The sequence below is a fragment of the Colobus angolensis genome, unplaced genomic scaffold (genome assembly GCF_000951035.1).
Source record: "Colobus angolensis palliatus isolate OR3802 unplaced genomic scaffold, Cang.pa_1.0 Scaffold152, whole genome shotgun sequence".
Taxonomy (NCBI): Eukaryota; Metazoa; Chordata; class Mammalia; order Primates; family Cercopithecidae; genus Colobus; species Colobus angolensis.
In genome coordinates, this window is record NW_012114622.1 from 7,364,376 (window position 1) to 7,386,008 (window position 21,633).

Here is a 21,633-nt window from a genome sequence, read left to right on the forward strand (position 1 = left end):
TGCTTTCACAGGCGTTCCAGTTCAGTCTGGAGGCCTCTGAACAAGGCCAGATAGTTCTGGCTCTGTCACCTCTTTGCTGTGTGTTAACCTCTGATCATGCTTTGGCTAGTAAGCATGGGGATAGTTATGTGTACTGCATAGCACAATGCCTGGCCAAAGATGGCACTCAAAAAGCTGTGGCCACTGTTAGTGTAACCTAGGCGTAATGAGGTTACCTGAGGAAGAAACTGTGTGGGGAGGGAGTGCTGGGGGGTGAAGGGTGAGAAGGCAAACAGAGGGTGATGTGAGGTGAGGAAGCCAGAGAAACACCCTGGGTTGAATAAGCAGGGGAGACCTCAGGCATCAAAGCTAAGGAAGCCCTCAGTTTTCTGGGATGGGTGGGGAGTGTCAAGTCTTAGCTTCAGTTCCACATGACCCGCTGGTTGTTGCTATAGCTGATCCCATGACATGCTGCAGGGGAAGCCAAGATGGCAGAGAAAGGAAGTAGCTATGTGTAGATGCCCAGGTCAGGCTGTTTGATCAAAATAAGACCAGGCCTTTAGGAACCACTGCCAAAATACGAATTTCCAAGAGCAAAACGTTCATATAGAGTGTGTGTATGTGTATGGGGGGCGGAGGAGGGCGGGAGGCAGAAAAAGAAATAGCTGATTGTTTTAGGCTATTTTATAAATGCCCTAAAATGTAGACGGTAACTAACACTAAGCAAGATCATTTACGGCTTTTATTTTTCTTCCTGATCCTTTACTTTTTTCCATCCTTTCCCCAAATATTCTATAATTAACCAAGTATTACTTTTACAATCAGAAACATAAGGAAAATCCACACATGACAATGTTCCTTTTCTAGTAGTCATAAATCATCTATCTTTTGGTAAAACTACTCCCTAGTCTAAAACACTCTCCATTTTAAGTAAAAAAAAAAAAAAAAAAAAGGAAGATGCCCATAAGTTAAGTGTAGATAAGATGACGAACGAACCAAAAGTGCTGCCATTCCACCCAAACCAAGCACTTAAATGCAAGATACACTCAGAAAGCATCAACACTCAACTCCTTTCCAAACATCTCAGGACTCATTCATAACAGTGGGTTTGTCCCTAAAGACTGTTCTAATAATATTGCTACTGTTCTGAATAATTTTTAATTCTTCTAAAGAATGCACAACTGAAAAATCCCTCAAAGAAGATATGTAGGGACAAGTCTTCCCCATGGTGAAGGAAGGGCAGGTTTTCCTGGGTGGTGCGTAAGTTGACTCTAAAGTCATTTCCATGATGGGAGTTCCAGATAGGCCTTTCATCACAGGAATAAGAAATAGTCAAGGTTATACAAACATTCTTTAAAATAGCAACAATTTAGTGACATACACATCCAAAGATAAGGAAATGAGTATATTATGGTACACTTCCATGGTGGGGAACTGCACAGCCAGGAAAAGAATGGGCGTGGAAGGCTGCTTACAATGAATTAAGATCTACCAAGCAAATGCAAAACAAAAAAAGCAGGGGTTGCAATCCTAGTCTCTGATAAAACAGACTTTAAACCAACAAAATCAAAAGAGACAAAGAAGGGCATTACATAATGGTAAGGGGATCAATGCAACAAGAAGAGCTAACTATCCTAAACATATATGCACGCAATACAGGAGCACCCAGATTCATAAAGCAAGTTCTTAGAGACCTACATAGAGACTTAGACTCCCACACAATAACAGTGGGAGACTTTAACACCCCACTGTCAATATTAGACAGATCAACAAGACAGGAAATTAACAAGGATATCCAGGACTTGAACTCAGCTCTGGACCAAGCAGACCTAACAGACATCTACAGAACTCTCCATCCCAAATCAACAGAATATACATTCTTCTCAGCACCACATTGCAAGTATTCTAAAATTGACCACATAACTGGAAGTAAAACACTCCTCAGCAAATGTAAAAGAACAGAAATCACAACAAACTGTCTCTCAGACCACAGTGCAATCAAACTAGAACTCAGGATTAAAAAACTCACTCAAAACCACACAACTACTGGAAACTGAACAACCAGCTCCTGAATGACTACTGGATACATAACGAAATGAAGGCAGAAATAAAGATGTTCTTTGAAACCAATGAGGACAAAGATACGACGTACCAGAATCTCTGGGACACATTTAAAGCAGTGTGTAGAGGGAAATTTATAGCACTAAATGCCCACAAGAGAAAGCAGGAAAGATCTAAAATTGACACCCTAGCATCACAATTAAAAGAAGTAGAGAAGCAAGAAATTAGAATGGCGATCACTAAAAAATCAGGAAATAACAGCTGCTGGAGAGGATGTGGAGAAATAGGAATGCTTTTACACTGTTGGTGGGAGTGTAAATTAGTTCAACCATTGTGGAAGACAGTGTGGTGACTCTTCAAGGATCTAGAACTAGAAATAATATTTGACCCAGCAATCCCATTACTGGGTATATATCCAAAGGATTATAAATCATTCTACTACAAAGACACATGCACACGTATGTTTACTGTGGCACTGTTCACAATAGCAAATTCTTGGAACCAACCCAAATGCCCATCAATGATAGACTGGATAAAGAAAAAGTGGCACATATACACCATGGAGTACTATGAGTTATAGTTCTTTGCTGGAAAAAGGATGAGTTAATGGCCTTTGCAGGGACATGGATGAAACTGGAAACCATCATTCTCAGTAAAGTAAAACAAAAAAAGAAAACCAAACACCACATGTTCTCACTTGTAAGTGGGAGTTGAACAATGAGAACACATGGACACGGGGAGGAGAACATCACACACCGGGTCCTGTCTGGGGTTGGGGGTGGGGGAGGGATAGCATTAGGAGAAATACCTAATGTAAATGACGAGTTGATGGGTGCAGCACACCAACACGGCACATGTATACCTATGTAACAAACCTGCACGTTGTGCACATGTACCCTGGAACTTAAAGTACAATTTTAAAAAAAGAGCTTAAACTTAGTATCTCCAAGAAAAAAACAAAAACAAATACAGGCACTTCTTACCAAGCTCCTGAAAATGTTTTAGATAGCAAATGTTCCAGGTATTTGGGTAGAAAATGCAATGAGTCTATTTCCACTGTTTTAAGTAGGAAAACATGTTACTGTCCATCCAAAAACCCCAACCGGCTCCCCAAATATCAATTAAATATATACACCCACACACATGTGACCCTTGAACAACACAGATTTGAACTGCAGGGGTCCATTTATATGCAATTTTTTTTTAAGAAAATATATTGGAAAATTTTTTGGAGATCTGCAATTGAAAAAACTGTTACATAAACTGCATAGCCTAGAAATATTTTTAAAAATTAAGAAAAATTTAGGTATGTCATGAATGCATAAAATGTATATAGATACTAGTTTATTTTATCACTACCCAAAAACATATACAAATCTATTATAAAGTTAAAATGTGTTAGCCAGACATGGTGGATCATGCCTGTAATTTCAGCACTTTGAGGGACCGAGGTAGGTGGATTGCTTGAGCCCAAGAGTTTGAGACCAGACTGATAAAACCCCATCTTCACAAAAAAAATAGCCAGGTGTGGTGGCGTGTGCCTGTAGTTCCAACTACTCAGGAGGCTGAGATGGAAGGATTGCTTGAGCCTGGGAGGTTGAGGCTGCAGTGAGCCAAGATCACACCACTGCACTCCCACCTGGGTGACAGAGTAAGACCCTGTCTCAAAAAATAAAAACTTACACACACAAACACAGACCATACATAGCAACATTCAAAGTCAAGAGAAATGTAAACAAATGTAAAGATGCAGTGTTAAATCATACTGCATAAAATTAACTATAGTATATACTGTACTGTTAATAATGCCGTAGTCACCTCCTGTTGCTACTGCAGTGAGCTCAAGTGTTGCAAGGATCTACTTATCATCAGGGATAGGATTAGTATCATGTGATGATAATTATCTGTGAGCCGTCTGCCTCTCTAGAAAATTGCATATCACAGTGAAAGGTGATCTCATTGAAGTTTTTGAGTATTTTCTTTATCGTGTTAAGCACAATAGTGTAAAACTTGAATGACACATGAGACCCATACAGGGTACCTCTAGTGATGCTGGGCACGCTCCCAAGAAGCATAGAAAAGTCATGATGTTACCAAAAAAACAGTTGAACTGCTTGATACGTACCATAGATTGAGGTCCGCAGTTGTGGTCGCCTGCCATTTCAGACAGGTAATTCATCTTGTAAACAGATGACATAAACTCATGGTATCAATAACTATAGTACAGAACTATAACGGATTTTCTCTTCCTTATGATTTTCTAAGTAACATTTTCTTTTCTCTATCTTACTTTATCATAAAAATATCATAGGCAATACATATAACACACCAAATGTGTGTTAATCAACTGTTTATGTTATTGGTAAAGTTTCTGGTCAACAATAGGCTATTAGTAATTAAGTTCTGGGGGAGTCAAAAGTTAAACTTGACTCTTCAACCGTGTGGGGGGGGGTCAGTTTCCCTAACCCCACATTGTTTTAGGGTCAACTGCATATAAACATATATAATATATATTACATATACATGTAAACACATATACATATTACATATACGCACACAAATACACATATGTATGCACATATATATGCAATCCAAATAAATGTGAACATAAAGCATTTAACACATCCAATAATTATTTAATAACATTTAAGGAATTCACTCATCAGTATACTTACTGCTGTGAAGTAGGTCTCACCTCCTACACCAACTGGTGCTAAAGACTAGGACGAAAATAAAAGAGGGTCATAACACTGGTTCTCAAACTTTAGGGAGCATCAGAATCACCTGGAGGGCTCTTAAGCAGATGATGGGACTCCAGCCCTAGAGGTTTTAATTTAGTGGGGCTAGTGTAAGGCTCAAGAATGTGCATTTGGAGCCAGCACTCGGGGGCTGCGTATCTGCTGGTTCGGGGATCACACTAAGAACCACTGGGTTAGAGGGTGACCTGGCATAAGGGCCAGGTTACTTTAGATTGGGTTGGAAATGTTTCTTCCAACAGGGCTATCAAAGAAGCTGTTAGTTCTGATTAAATATTTAGGAGCCGCTTCTACTTTTAAGGGCCCATATGATTATGACATTGAATGCAAGCCATTAGGCGAGACCTTGTGGTTTGGCTGTGTCCCCACCCAAATCTCATTTTGAATTGGAACGCCCAGAATTCCCACGTGTTGTGGGAGGGACCTGGTGGGAGATAATTGAATCATTGGGGGCGGTTTCCCCCATACTGTTCTTTTGCTAGTGAATAAGTCGCACAAGAGCTGATGGTTTTATAAGGGGTTTCCCCTTTCACTTGGCTCTCATGTTTCTCTCTAGTCCGCTGCCATGTAAGATGTGCCTTTTGCCTTCTGCCATGATTGTGAGGCCTCCGTAGCCACGTGGAACTGTGAGTCCATTAAACCTCTATTTCTTTACAAATTACCCAGTCTTTACCAGCAGCATGAAAATGGACTAATACACCACCAAAATCTCATGATGAATTTTAATCCCCAGTGTTGGAGGAAGGATCTGGTGGGAGGTGATTGGATCATGGGGTGATTTCTAACAGTTTATTAGCACCATCCCTATAGTGCTGTCTTGTGACAGAGTTCTCATGAAATCTGGTTGTTTGAAAGCGTGTAGTACTTCCCCTCTTTGCTCCCTTCCTCCTGCTCCCGGCAAGTAAGGTGTGTTTGCTTCCCCTTCTGCTTCCACCACGATTCTAAGTTTCCTAAGGCCTTCCCAGAAGCAGAAGCCTATACAGCCCAAAGAACTGTGAGCCAATAAACTTCTTTTCTTTGTAAATTACCCAGTCTCAACTACTTCTTTATAGCAGTGTGAGAATGGACTAATGCATTTTGGCAAACGTTGCCACCTCCCTCAACATTCTGAGCTCTGTGCCTTCTTCAGGGAACTGGGAGTACATCTCCAGGAGTGGAGAACTTGAACAACTGCCCAGGGATCGCAGGGTACCTGAAACAATTAGCAGCCACTGCGTTTGTGCTGAGCGCTTTCCATCAATCATCTCAACTACCCTATGAAGTGAAGCCTATTTTACTGACAAAGTGCTGTTAAATACTTTCAGAAATGACCAGTGGAGAGCCTGGCTATCACTAAATGGCCATAAAAGGCGCGCTGCCTAATGTTGATTTTTGTTTGTTTTTTGTGGTTTTGTTTTGTTTTTTGAGGCGGAGTCTCCCTCTTGTTGCCCAGGCGGTAGGGCAACAAGAGGCTCACCGCTATCTCCGCCTCCCGGGTTAATGTTTTTTTAAGTCAGCAGTCAGACTCTAAGAAGGGTGCGGCTTGAGCCGACCCAAGAGAACAAAACACCACGTCGTACTTAAAACGTCCGTTTCGGCCGGGCGCAGTGGCTCACGCCTGTAAATCCCAGCACTTTGGGAGGCCGAGGCGGGCGGATCACGAGGTCAGGAGTTCAAGACGAGCCTGACCAACATGGGGAAACCCCGTATCTACTAAAAATACAAAAATTAGCCGGGAATGGTGGCGCATGCCTGTAATCCCAGCTACTCAGGAGGTTGTGGCAGGAGAATCGCTTGAATCCGGGAGGCGGAGGTTGCGGTGAGCCGAGATCTTGCCACTGCACTCCAGCCTGGGCAACAACAGCGAAATTCCATCTCAAAAAAAAAAAAAAAAAAAAAGTCCGTTTCGCCCGACACCTGCTTTTCAAAATTCTACATTTAGACCGCGAGGGGAGAGAGTAACGGCCGTGACCACGGAGGGCTGACCTTTCCCCCCGGCGCAGTTCCTCTAAACTGCTAGAGCTTCCCTTGAGACGAAAGCGATGGCAGTGAGCCTGGGTGCGAGGCTGCCCGGCGGGGAAAAGGAGGCTGCTTCTGGAGAGGGCGCGCTCCGCGTTTCTCCTTCCTCGTAGATAAATGAAGCCAGGGTTCTGCCAGGACACCAGGCCGCGGTGACGGGCGGAAGGGCCAGGCGTCCGGAGGCTAGCCCGGCGGGGTCGAGTGGAAGGCAAGGACGAGGGTAGCCTCCGTAGACCCTCCGCCCAGGCCCAGACTGCCGCCGCCGCCGCCTCGGCTCGGCCCACCCCAACCCCAGCAGGCCCTGGAGCCTTCTTACCTGGCGGCGCCCGGGATCCGCTTCCAGCCTCGCGCTACTTCTGCGCTCAGCCCCCGCAGCCCTTCGCTCCAGCCCGCAAGGCTCCGCCCCCGGATCCGCCCCTCAGGATTCCCTTGCCCTCCTAGGCTCCCGGCTCCCGCACCGCGCAGCCACGCCTTGGCAGGAACCCCCTCCCCTTCCTCCACCCCTCGCGCGGAACTCAGCCTCCTGGCCCAGGTTCTGAGCAGGCCGGGTGGCCAGGACCCAATGAGCACCTTCAAAACGCCAGGGAACTGAAAGTTTGCGGCATCCTCCTCGGATTTGCTATGGGACATAAAAACTGTAGGAAACTTCCAAAGACTTCTGATTTTCCCTTTTACGTGTTTTTTTTTTTTTTTTAAGTATATTAAAATGTTTTTCAAAACGTTTCTGTGCGTCTTGCTGGTGCCCTGGGTGCCCCAAGGCCTGGCTGTCGGGCTATGCGGCCCTGCTGCAGTCTGAAGCTGCTTCCTGCTGCCAGGCTTGGGCAGCATCCAAATAGCCATCAGCCACAGCCGCATCCGTGTCTTGTGACTTGTTTGAAACCCAAGCAAAATGTTATGCGTTTAAAAGCTTACTGGGCTGCTCAGGGACCATTGTTTTGAATGAACCTCTTTCAGTGTCTCTGTCAACTTAGCTGGTAGCTACTGTTCCCTAGCAGCCACCAGCGACAGAGACAGAAGAGCAAGAGCAGGGGATCCGCCTGCATGAGTCTGTCCCTTCAGGGTGGCCTCGCCCTCAGGGACTGGATTGTAGGCATGGTTTCAGACACAGCGGTGTGAAAGTTAGAGTTTTTAGTACTTAGGGACCCTGGGTGGTACACAGCATGCCTACAGGACACACACACACACACACACACACACACACACACACACACGGAGATCAGGGAGCACAGGGAGAGGGGAGGGAGGGACCCACCTACCCACCTTTGGGCCAGCAACTTTATCCAGGTAAGTTTCCTCTGGAGAGCTCTAACTGGTGGATTTAAAGCAAGCAGGTGAAAAGGCAGAGGCGGGAGGAACTTGAACCGGAGTTTGAAGCTGCAGCAGTGCCTTAATATCACATCACTTCATGTTTATCTCTGGCCACCAGCTGGAGCCATTTGCGTGGGGTATTGTATTGGAAACTGTCCATGGTGATTGAGACCTGCTTCTGTTATTAAAAGTTAAACATATTTGAAAATGGATGCTGAGGTAACAAAAAATTATAAGCACTCACCAGAACCGGAACCACCATTTGGAACATTAATATGTGCAGATGTAATTAGAAGTTTCCATTTGCTATTATATTTGGAAAGTGTCCCACTCACTGAAGAACTGGCTGTAAGAACGCCATAGGAGGGAGGGTGGGGCTACAGGCCAAAAGTACAAGTCTTCCTCCAGGAGGATGGCCTCTGTTGGAAAGCATGAGACACACTTTGAGGGTAAGAGTGAGAAGATATTGCATCTAAGGGCTGCTCCTGTTGAACTGGTCAGGGAAGAAGGCATGAGATAAAATTTAAGCAGGGGAAATTATAGATTACTGAATCTCTTTTAGGGAAAATCATATGGTAACTGTCTTGACATGTGTCTTCTACTGTCATTCTGATGGCTTTGGGATGTCAGGGAAGGAGTTCCATTTGGTGGTGCTCAAATCCTGGTATTCCTCTATACAAGTGAGAGTTTTTAAAATCAGGATGACTTGCTTTGATATTTAAAGCATGTCTCCTTAAAACAGCTAATACTGTATATTTCCTAAGATGATTTCCAAAGCTCTTTCGTGTGCATTACCTTACACACATGCTATTAGCTATTCCTTCCTTGACACGCTTGGCTTCTGATATGCCACTCTCTCCTGGTTTAGTTCCCAGTTTCTTGACCATTTGGTCTTGAGATTCTTTTCCTTTACCCACTAATAATTTGGTATCCCAGGATTAGACTGAGAACCATGGCTATGTGTGCTCCCTGGGAGACTATAGTGTACCTAATAGTGTACCTACTCTTTTACCTCAGAATGTATGTGTTTGCAGATGATTCAGAAGTCCCAATCTCCATCCCTGACCACTCCCCCTATCTTAATATTCATATCCAGCTGACTGCTGGACGTCTCCACATACATGTTCCACAGACATCTTGTATGTAATGTGCACAAATCTGCATTCATCTTTAAAGATTGACTGCTTTTCCTGCATTTTTTTCATAAATGAAACAGAAACCTAGGAGTCAACGTTGACCTCTTCCACTTCCTCACATCTACTCAGCCATTCCTGTCTATTTTACCATTTCAGTATCTCAATTTCATTCCCTCTTCACATTGCTACTGTGCTAATTCAGATCTGTAGTTTGCGTTACTTGAGCCATTACAATTCCTTTATACCAGGCCCCCATGTTGCCCATGTTTATTCCTGCATCCCCTGCCCCTTCCCTGCTCACCTTCCACACAGCTGCTAGAGACCTGACTAGTTTAACTCTCCAGGCTCATGTCTCACTTTTCATTTTCCACTTCATTTTACCTTGTTGTCATCATCCTTTTGTGAATACAATATGACTGCAGCAGCCAGTATGCAACCATGATCTTCTTTCAGAGGAAAAGTCTTGTGCTAAGGATGGCAGGACAGAAAGATGGAGCCAATCTGAACTGTTGATAACACCACTGTGTCATCATGTCAGCCTTGAACTAGCTACCTCTGACTATTCGCAAGAATAACCACCCCCAAACTATTTAAGCTACTGTTAATTTAGGTATTTGTCTTATTCTAGTGATACATCAAGCCTCGGAGAAATTAGTAAAAAAAAAATCGGTTGTGTTTTCAAGGGGCCTCAGAGTCAGAAATGGCCTTTTCTCCACCAAAAGTAGAGTCTGGTTTGGGCAATGTTAATGCCAACTGTTAAATTCCTGTTATGTGTGAATAAGTATTCTTGCCAATGGCAGAAAATACAGAAGCTTGTTACCAGGAAACTTCCCGTTAGGCCGGGTGCAGTGGCTCATGCCTGTAATCCCAACACTTTGGGAGCCTGAGGCAGGAGGATCACTTGAAGACAGGAGTTTGAGACCAGCCTGGTCAAAATAGCAAAACCCTGGCTCTACTAAAATTGCAAAAAAGAACATGGTGGTGCACACCTGTCATCCCAGCTACCCTGGAGGCCGAGGCATGAGAATCACTTGAACTTGGGAGGCGGAGGTTGGAGTCAGCCCAGATCATGCCACTGCACTCCAGTCTGGGAGACACAGAGAGACTGTCTAGAAAAAACAAACAAAAAACTACACCTTAGTATGAACTAAAGGTCACTCATTCAACAAATATGAGAATGTGAATTCTGATGAGAGGATAAAGCAAATCAAAGCATTCTGAGGAGCAAGGGTTACACAGGGTTGGAAGGGAGATTTGGGGCATCGTAAGTACTCTGGAAATAGAGAGGTCATCCAGAAGAGAAAGAAAAACTGGCAAGGGATTCCAGGGCCAGCTTTAATTGCCAAGGTTTACTAGTTTTTGATTACTGCTTTATTGGAAAAGTTTGGTTTTGAAAAAATTAAGTGGTTTGACGCTATGGTCTGAATGTTTGTGTTCCCCCAAATTGTTGAAATGCAATCCCTAAAGCAGTAAATATTAAGAGGTAGGGCCTTTAGGCTCTGTCCTCGTGAAGGGGATTAGTGCCCTTACAAAAGAGGCTTGAGGAAGTTGTTTGCCCTTTCCACCACATAAAGACACGGCAAGAAGGTGCCATCTTTGAAGCAGAGGGAGGGTACTTACCGGACACCAAATTTGCTGATGCCTTGATCTTGGACTTCCCACCCTCCAGAACTGTGAGCAATAAATCTCTATTGTTTGTAAATTACTCAATCTAAGGTATTTTGTTATAACAAACTAAACAAAGACAATTGACTTATTTTCAAAAAAAGATAGCTGCCAGGTGTGGCGGCTCACGCCTGTAATCCCAGTACTTTGGGAGGCTGAGGCAGGCGGATCACGAGGTCAGGAGATCAAGACCATCCTGGCTAACATGGTGAACCCTGTCTCTACTAAAAATACAAAAAAATTAGCCGGTCCTGGTGGTGGATACCTGTAATCCCAGCTACTCGGGAGGCTGTGGCAGGAGAATGGCGTGAACCCTCTAGGCGGAGCTTGCAGTGAGCCGAGATGGCGCCACTGCACTCCAGCCTGGGTGAGAGAGTGAGACTCCATCTCAAAAAAAACAAAAAAGATAGCCATAATAGGATTTGATAGCCTGATTATACTCTACTAAATGAAAAGTAAACAGCAAAAATGACAGTCTATTTCAGAACATTGTGACATGGGTGAATATGAAAGGGTAAGTGTGTCTTCATGGTCCCTAATGGCAGCTGCTTAGCCTTGAATGCCATTTCCTTTTCTTATAGTTTTCTCTACAAAATAACTGTTATTGGGGGAAATGGACGGTGGAGCACACAAGAGGGTACAGTCAAAGCTAGGAGATGACTTTGAGCAGGCCTGCTACATTTGCAGCAGGTCACCAAGAATCCATCCCATCTTCTACCTTAAAAGCAAAGGCTGACTAATACTAGTTTATGGAAAACAGGCAATTATACAAAATACAGAGGTGGAACCAAAATTTGTTTTTAAAATGTGAGTTTTTTTAACACTTGAAGGATTTCATTCTTAACTCTCAATTATATAATTACAAAAAAAAAAAATCCAAGTTTCAGGAAAACATACTTAATCCTAACATAAAATTCATGTCACTTATCACAAAGACAGTCAAATGTATAAAGGAGAACCAAAACAGCAGCAGTATTTACAAATTTAAACTACATGAGATGTTGTGAACAATCTTTTGTTAATAAACAGCACATTACATACTTTTACATACTACATTTCAAAAATGCATCTGTGAATAATGTGATAAAGCGCATAGTGTTGAAGACTTTAAATTAAATTCAAGGTCATCATGTTGAAGACCTGAAATTAAATTCAAGGTCGTAGTGATGAAAAATTTAAAGTCAAGATCTTAGCGATAAAGACTTTAAATTCAAAGACAGATTGTCTAAGGACAAACCACTAGCGTTCAAGTTGTTCAGTCAATTAGTTCTCTGTGAGTACAAAATATTAGGAATCACTAAATGGATTAGCCTAATTACAAATTTTGATCATTTCTAAATAACTCACAACTGCAAGTCTTTTCACAGAATCAGTCACATAGTTTCTCTCTATCCTTGTGCGGGTATTTTAAATCCTTATTCAAAACAATTCCCTCTCCATTCTAGATTTTTGTAAGTATAAAATATTTTAAAACAAAGGTATGTCTGTTCCTTAGCTAGAGAACTATTCTTCCATTGACTCCTGGAAGAGAAGAAAAAAAAGATTCCCATTTCCTCCTCTACCTCAAAAACACAAAGCAAACCCAAACAATCCAATTCCTAACGTAGTGTCACACAGAACCCAGGGCCTGAAACAATATTTCATGCTAGTTTTCCTGTTATATGCAGAGAACAATTTAGTTATTTACATTATTGAGAAATCTATTTAACAGCCTAGAATCATCCTAGTGCTTCCATCAGCAGAAGGCTTGCTAAAAAAGGCGTGAACAACGGCGTCTGCGAATGGGAACATCAAAGACTCTCCTCCGTCTCTCCTCTTCATCATCTTCATCTGATTCATCCATATCTGCTGAATCATCATCCTCGTCTTCCTCTTCTTCCTCCTCCTCCTCTTCTTCCATCTCTTCATATTCATCAGGACCCATTTCCTTTAAAGAGAAAACAATCTTTTGATAAGAAGAGCATCTATCAGTTTTGTACAGTTATTTCATGTAAATTCTCATTTATCTAGAATTCAAACCACCAGACATGGCAAATATGAATCTCCATAGACTTGAACAGTGCATTCTCACAACACACATGCTGATGCAAGATTCTGGAGTGGATTTTTTATCTTGTGTTAAATAATGCTCAGTGTGGTTTTTGTTGTTGTTGTTTAATGGAAGATCTTTTTTAAAAAATTGTTTATTTTAAAATTTTCTTAGAGACGAGTTCTTGCTATGTTGCCTAGGCTAGCCTCGAACTCCTGGGCTCAAGCAATTCTCCCACCTCAGTTTCCCGCGTAGCTGGGACTACAGGTGCATGCGACGCAGCCCGGCTCAGTATGGTTTTAATGGATAAATATTTCACTAAGCCAGTACTTATTTTTTATACAGTAGTTGGTAATTCATAGAAGGTAGCAAACAGACCACTTGTAACAATCCAAGATAGTTTTACTGAACTTATATTCATACACTGAATAATAATTATTAATCTATATACTTACAGAAAAGAGGATATGAAAATATTAATCAAGTATGACCTCTACTGGTAACTTTTATGCACTGTCAACAAGAAGTCTAAGATTTTTATTGAGCTCCTACTATAAAGACACATCATTTCAATTCAACCATCAGTAGCCTCTACTTTTTAAAAAAATATTTTTATTTTTTTAGTGGCTTGAAACAACAACAGTCATTATTATCTCTCATGGTTCATGTGGGTTGGTATTTGGGAGGTATTCAGTGGAGTGGTTCTGGGTTGGGGTCTCCCGTGATGTTGCAGTCAGATGGTAGGTGGAACTGCAGTCATCTCACGAGCGTCTTCATTCACATCTCTGGTACCCGCGCGTGATGATCCAAATATCTGGAATCTGAAACAGCTGGGGCTCCTGGGTGCCTCCCTCTATCTCTATGTGGTGTCTCTACATGGTCTCTTCTGCATGACGGCTTCATGGTAGCTGGACTTCTTACATGGTGGCTCAGGGTGTCAAAGACACATGTCCCAGGAGAGAGAGAGAGAACTCTAGGCTGAAGGAATATTACCTTTTTCTAACTCAGAAATCACAGTGTCACTTTGCCAATTCATTTTAAGTACATACCTAAGATCAACCCACACTGGAGGGAAATGACAGTCTCTATTTTTAAATTACCTTGTTGGAGGCTTTCAGATTAGGACAGTAGTGATGTTGAACGTGCATCTGAATATCTCTTGGAAATGTCAATTCTGCCCATGCAATGTCTCTACTCAAGCCATGACTTACTCTGCTGTCAATGTTCTCTCTCACACATTTGAAGACACAATGAAAGGAGTTGCTACATTGAACAGAATTCTGAACAGCAAGGACCTACTTGGTACTCTGGAAAGTATGGGACAACCTGGGGCATGATGTCAGCCAGAGTCCTTCCACCAAGGCTTTCATGGTGTTGTGTGATCCAGCACCCCATTATCCCTCTGATCTCATCTCCAGCCCCTCTCCCTGTTGTTCACTGCACTCCAGCTACACTGGCCTCCTTGGGTCAAGCACACCAAGTGCATTATTGTTTCAGAACTTCCACATGTGCTGCTCCTTTGCTTCAAACACTCATCTCCCACATATCCACCTAATTCCCTCTGCTCCTTTCATGTTTCAGCTTAAATGTCACTGAGGCCTCTCCTGACCCCTCTTTATATTAGAACAACCTAACAATACATTCTTTATCTCTTTTACTCTGCTGTTTCTCCACAGCACTTATTACTACTTAACATAAGGACACAGTGTTTATTGTTACAGTTTGTCTCTGAATTGGAAGGTAAATTCCAAGGCAGGGAATTTGATTATATTGTTTATCACAGTACTCAATAAATAGCTGTTGTACAAGCAAATGAATTAATGTAGGAGAAAGGAATTGTGTCATTTAGGTTTTATTATAACACTAACAATAACAGAAAATATACACTGATATGACTTATAAGACATTACATTCTTTTTATCTTTGGATTTATATTTTTAATCTAAGGAATGAAGACTTTGAAATTCAGTTAGGAGGTCCAAAAGGTGGGAAAGGCAAAGGCTTGGGAAGTTCTAAAACATGTTATCTGAGTAGTATGATTATTAATTATCTTAATGAAGAAGAAAACAGAAAAACTGTTAAAGAACTCAATGTGGCTAAGGAGAGAGATTGCTCAGAAAAAAAGTGTACACACACAAACAGCAGATGCAGAAAGGAACACACAGAGAGGAGTGGAAATGTGCAGCCGGAGCCTCTAAAAGTGCCCCCAACAAGCCAAACACGCATACCACCTAGACTAAGAAAAGACATAAGACCAACTAATGCATATTTCCAAGAGGCATTCCAAGGAGAAAGAAAAAGGAAGTGTTAAGCCTACGAATTAATCAGACTGGTAGAGGATGAAAAAGCAGAACAGTTCTCCATATCAGGAAACTAACATTCAAACCAGAAAGGTCAACAAATACAACCCCCATGGCTTTTTTAATGTCGATAAGAAGTCAGTCCAGAATTCTCATTTTATTTCTCATCCTTGAGAGAAAATATTTTCCACAAAGTAGGTCAAGATTTTATATGTTTATTTGTGGTTAGAAGGAAACGAAAACTAATAAGAAAGAACATAGTTAAGGGAGAGCTGAACATGAAATGGGTTTATTATTGTCATTTGAAAAGGAACTAATAGTAAATCTTGTAAAACTTTCTCAGTTTTAATTTCTGATATGGTAAGTGTTAATACAATCAACGTAAGCAAGAATTCTTCGGAGTCCTCAATAAGTTTTTTAGAGTTTCAGGGGGTCATGAGACTGAAAGTTGACAACCGCTGTCCTTAAATAAAGACTACTTTACACCCACCCTAACAAACATTAAAAACGAACAAGATGCCAAAGGATCAAGTTGACCCAATAGTAACTCAACTGCCTACCGAAACAAACCTCAATGCTCTTTAAACTTTAGGACAAGGAATATTATCAGCAATAAAGATGGAGATTTCATAATGATGAAAGAATTATGTCATTAAAAATACATCATAATCCTTAGCATATTTGCATATAATTATACAGCTTCAAAATACATGAAGCAAACCTGACAGACCTAAAAAGAGAAGCAAAAAACTATAATTATATTTGGAGATTTCAATAATCATCTCTCACTTGTTGATAAGACAAAGACCAAAAAAAAAAAAAAAATCAACAAGTATACAGAAGACTTGAAAAACACTGTCAACCAATTTGACCTATCATTTGTAGAATAATATTCCCCAAAATAGCAGAATGTACATTATTTTCAAATATACAAGGATCATTTACCAAGATAAACCATAATTCTGGGCCATAAAATATTTAGGATTGAAAATACAGAGCAAATTCTCTAACCACAATAAATTTAAAAAATCAATAGTCAAAAGATAACTGAAAACTCCCCAAATGTTTGAAAATTAACACATTTCTAGAAAAGTCATACATCAAAATTAAATTACAAGGGAAATCTAACACTATTTTGAACTACACGTTCATGAAAACATATCACAACTTGTGAAATGCAGCTAAAACAGTGCTTGGAGAGAAAAAAGGTCTAAAATTACTAATATAAACTTCTACCTTAAAAAAGCTAGAAGAAAAGCAAATTAAACTCAAAGTAGAAGGAAAGAAATAAAGATAACTGCAGAAATCAATGCAATAGAAAATAAGCAAATAGAGAAAACTAGTAAAACCAAAAGTTGCTCCTTTACATGATCAATAAAAATTATAAACCCCTAGCTAAAGCAATGAACAAAAGAGAAGATATAAATTAACAATATTAAGGACAAAAGAGGACATGTGATTATGGCTTTTGTAGCCATTAAAAGGATATCAAGGGAATACTGTCAATAACTTTATACCAATAAATTCAACATTTAGATGGAATGGACAAATTCCTTGAAAGGCACAAATTACCAAAACTGAAACAAGAAGAAATAGAAAATGAATATTAAAGAAATTAAATTCAAATTTCAAAATTTTCCCACAAACAGAACTCTAGCCCCTGATAACTTCACTGATGAATCATATCAAACATTTAAGGATAAGATTATTCCAAACTCATACAGATACTGGGGCAGTCAAAAAAGGAATTCTGTTATCCTAAGTAGCAAATTTCCAGTACTGGAAATACAGTTTCTGGCATTCCTCCACTGGGAAGAAAGCTAAATCTTCACTTCCAAACGCATACTGTAGATTCTTTTCACTATATATGCCACACAGGTAATGGCCCAAAGTCTCATTATCATCCTTCTCTTTCCAAACTGGAGTTGAAAATGTGTCAGCTCTGGGTCAGATTAATTTCATGTCCATCTTCCCAAATTTATACCCATCCATCAGGGTCATTCCAGAAGCTAGAGGGTATTTTCCAAAGATTCAACACCTACAACTCAATTGCACTCTGGGTATATAATTCATATTTTATCCCCATTGTATAACTGGAGCTTCATAATTTTCTTTAATCATGTTATAGTCTCTAAGATTGGGATTACTGTTACACTTGTCATAAGGTAACCCTAAAAACGAGATTTTAAAAATATACCTAATTGACTTATGAAATGATCCCAGAGAGACTGCCAAAAGTACACATCTACACACTACATTTTCTTTACAATGATCTTTCTGGAATATTTGTTTATTTGACATTAAATTGGAAGTTTGAGCAAAAACACTGTAAGAAGTTGTTTTCCCAGTCTTAAAGCTGATTCTAACTGGTCTAATGTGGTATTTCTCCTAATCTAAAATATTTAGGCCACTGAACAGTGAAAAAGAAGTTGAATCTTTAAAACAGAGAGCAGAAATTCTCTGGTTAGAGACTATGGAGCCTCATTTACTTGTCCATTTCTCTCAATAAATTCACATGACCCCCAAGATATTTCCTCAAAATCTCTCGGGTTCTCTGGAATGCAATTTATAAACTTAACTACTTGTCTGCCTTATCTGCAGCGTTAACCCTACAAAGTCATGTAAATCAGCACTAGAGGAAAATTTAACTTACCAATCGGGCTATAGACACCCTGAATGTTGGACATGCCATATGGAATCGGGGAATGGCAACATTAAAGATCTTGTCTTTAAAGTAAAGAAAGTGGAAGGTATAATATCCTTCCATATATCCTGATGTTGTAGAGAATGTGGTACAGCTTGTGTATTCATATACCCGACCTGGGCTGATGATTGGAAATTCACCTGCAGGGAAAACAGTAACAATAAACCAAAGTATAAAATTCATTTATTACAATAAATAAGGTATGGTCTCCATGGCATTATGTATACTACATAATAGTAAATGCACAGTTAGAAAAAAAAATTCCAAAAGAAAATGTAACAAAATGTTAACAGTGATAGGACAATGAGTAGGTATTTTATTCCTCTTGACTTTTTTTTTTTTTTTTGACATAGAGTCTTGCTCTGTTGCCCAGGCTGGAGTGCAGTGGCATGATCTCAGCTCACTACAACCTCCACCTCCCAGGTTCGAGCGATTCTCCTGCCTCAGCCTCCCAAGTAGCTAGGATTACAAGTGCCTGCCACCATGCCCGGCTAATCTTTGTATTTTTAGTAGAGGCAGGGTTTTGCCACGTTGGCCAGACTGGTCTCAAACTCCCGACCTCAGGTGATTCGCCCACCTTGGCCTCCCAAAGTTCTGGGATATCAGGTATGAGCCACTGCGCCTAGCCCTCTCAACATTTTTTAAATGTATTCCTCAAATTCCCTACAATGTAGAAGGTGGGAAGTATCTAGTGAAAAAAAAAACAAACAAAACAGAACAGGCATGTTTCTTTTTCAAAAAGCTTTGAAGCACTGAAGACACAACCTTTAAAATATGAGTAATAAAAAGCCTTACAGACACCAGTTCAAACTAATCTAAATATTTTTAAAGTAGCAAGAAACAAAAATCTAAAACTGTGAAGATGCATCCTAAGCATTCAGACCAGACAAAATGGCACTCACAAAGGAGAGTCCTTATACCACTGGACCAAATGGCAGAAAAAGAACTGTGGCTTTAATAAAGCCTCTCTCTTAGCACTAGATCCGGAAAAAATTCCTGGACTCAAGCCCAGAAAAAAAAAATTTGTTAAGTAAACATGTAGATCTATTCATAGCAATGAATTTAGAAAACCTTAAACTGGATTCTGCATATGCTTAGGACTGATAACAGAAGTACATAGCATAAATGTGTTATTTTCCTGGAGCACATATTCACACCTGAAGAATCTGAGGGCTCAGAGACTTCAGATAATCACAATCTTTAAGAAAGCCAAATGACAACGGTAACCACAACTAAAGTGACTGAAATCCACAAACAATAAAAATTCATGCCATTAATTTTAACATTTCCCCCCAAACTTCAAAAGAAATGACCAATACAAAATTTATTTCCCCTTTCTGCCCTATGTCTTCTAACCCACAAAATATAATGAATAATGAACCAGTTAAAAAAAAAAATGAAGGAAAAGCAAAGAACCCCAGGTGATCCACAGAAAGGGAAATCAATCTCTGAATAATTGAGTTTGCTATTATTTTAGAAAAGTTAATGCTTAAGGAATTAAATTAATAGGATAATGACCTTTTATGTTGTATTTATGATGCAAAGTCTAAAATTTCTTCTAAGGAATTAATGTATAAACCTAAAATCTTGGGTTCCATACCAACTACTCCAGGTCCTTGAACTTCTTCCACGTCACCCTTAGCATTTGTTATTCTCCAATAGCGACTGTCCAACTGACAGGCCTTCTCAGGAAGTGCATCCTTTGACATTTCAATCCTAGAGAAGGGAATGGGGTGGTAGGAACAAAAATCTGGCTTGTTTCTTTGGTTTAAGAGATACAGTATTCAGGCTAATACTATGAAGAAAAATTTCCAAAAAATTAAGAAACCCAACCCAAAGTCCATGTTAGCCATCTATTTTTCTAAGTTCTCAAAGATACTGGCTTCATGAGCTGGATCCCCCCACAAAAATGCTTTCACTCAACGTACGCATTTGACTGTTAGTGTGGATCAACAATAGAAAGGGCAACATAAAATATGCAACATAATGGTAACAACAATCCTTTGCTGTTCAAATAAAGATCAATTTGGCAAATGCTTTCTAGAAGATAGTGCCATGAAAAACTTCCGGAGAACTGAAAGTCTCTCTTTAACTGCATAAGACTATACAACCCATTTCCTTTTTCTCCATTAGTTTCTAGACAGTTTAAGGCAAAATGTCACCAGTTACTGGGATTACACTTTTCTTTTTTTTCTTTTCTTTTTTTTTTTTTGAGACAGGGTCTCACTCTGCCACCCAGGCTGGAGTGCAATGGCGTAATCTTGGGCTCACTGCTGCCTTGACCTCCTAGGCTGAAGCCATCCTTCTGCCTCAGCCCCTCCAGTAGCTGGGACTACAGGCATGTGCCACCATACCAGGCTAATTTTTTTTGAAATTTTTGTAGAGACAAGGTCTCACTATGTTGTCCAGGCTGGTCTTGAATTCCTAAGCTCAAGCAATCCTCCCACCGTGGCCTCCCAAAGTGCTGCGACTATAGGCGTGGGCCACCACATCCAGCCTGGGATTACACTTTGACTCTGTTTCTCAATGCTATCGCTTTCCCCTTTCCCTAGGAATCTGGTGTCTCTTATTTTCACTCTAAGTATCCTATAAGTATGCGTTGATATGTTTATTTTGAGCACATATCAATCCTAGGCAGGATCTAAATCAAACTGGTAAAACAACAAATATCTATACATGTGTACTTGGATATAGCAAAGGTTGCATACAGTATCTAAATCCTAGGATGCTTTCTGGTAGTTATATTTTACTAAAATACTTCCAGTATGCATATATGCATGTATGTGTATTTTAAAATATACTTATATATAACATAAAACACATAAAAATATATTTTAAAACACAGTATCCTTAATCCCTTAGGGCAATGAGTTATCTTTGTGTCATAGCACAGAATACTTCTAACTAATATAAATTTAAAATATTTGCTTCTTATTTAATAAAATTCAATGTCTAACACTACGTCTGGCATTGCAATACACACTTATTAGATTTTTTAATTGAATATAAATAGGCCCGATGAAATTTAAAGTGCATGACTTTATTATGGCAATTTGACAGCTTCTAGAATGCATTACAACTTAGAGCTTTAATGACGACTACAACTTAGTGGTCCATTTCCACAGTATCTGGCACAATACTTAATACCCAGTATATTTTCAAGAAATAACTTAAATAACTTAGATGTTAATATGAAGTCCAAGTCCTCCACGACCACTATCTTATAGAAAATGTATCCACCTTCCTCCCAACTTCAGCAAGTTCTTTCAAAATGTGTCTTACATATCATGTCAAATGGGACAATAGCAACATGTCCATTGGATATATCCCACCATTAACTGAAAGGCGACCCCATTTAAAATTCTCACCTGATTCGGTATGTGAAGAAATAGTGGGGTGGATGAACAGAGCTAAGTTCTGGCAGAAACGATGTGGAAACTGAAACAGTAATATCCCCAGTTGTTGCTACACACTCTGGATCGTGAACATATCTAGGTAATTTAAAAATTAAACATTTAAAAATCTACAGGATTTAAAAGATACAATGCAAAATAGGTTATACTTTAGGACGAAAAATTTAAATCATATTTCAGACCCAGAAAAGTTCAATAATATTTGGGTATAGTCCTATAAAACTTAGAAGGAAACTAGAAAGAAACGATAAAACCTTGGTAACTCTGGATCAGTAATGACAGCA

At 40.1% G+C, this 21,633-nt stretch overlaps 2 protein-coding genes across 8 annotated transcripts in view; both read right to left on the minus strand.

Annotated features, from left to right (window-relative positions):
- Positions 1-7,206, minus strand: part of CD59 (CD59 molecule, complement regulatory protein) — a 32,715-nt gene extending 25,509 nt beyond the window's left edge. Inside the window, exons 1-3 of one of the 7 annotated variants that reach the window (XM_011936383.1) lie at positions 7,111-7,151; positions 6,528-6,650; positions 4,716-4,760 (exon numbers count right to left, since the gene is read on the minus strand). The gene's annotated coding sequence lies outside the window, so the exon portion shown is untranslated. Of the gene's footprint in view, positions 1-4,715; positions 4,761-6,527; positions 6,651-7,110 lie in introns of those variants that run through there. The other 6 variants (XM_011936382.1, XM_011936387.1, XM_011936384.1 and 3 more) reach the window with 6 other exon arrangements.
- A 4,479-nt stretch (positions 7,207-11,685) lies between these two features.
- FBXO3 (F-box protein 3) overlaps positions 11,686-21,633 on the minus strand; it is a 33,839-nt gene continuing 23,891 nt past the window's right edge. The window contains exons 8-11 of the mRNA XM_011936390.1: positions 21,305-21,427; positions 19,537-19,652; positions 17,886-18,076; positions 11,686-12,830 (exon numbers count right to left, since the gene is read on the minus strand). Of these exons, the coding sequence (XP_011791780.1) occupies positions 12,654-12,830; positions 17,886-18,076; positions 19,537-19,652; positions 21,305-21,427 (607 nt within the window). The 3' untranslated portion in view covers positions 11,686-12,653. The remainder of the gene's footprint in view (positions 12,831-17,885; positions 18,077-19,536; positions 19,653-21,304; positions 21,428-21,633) is intronic.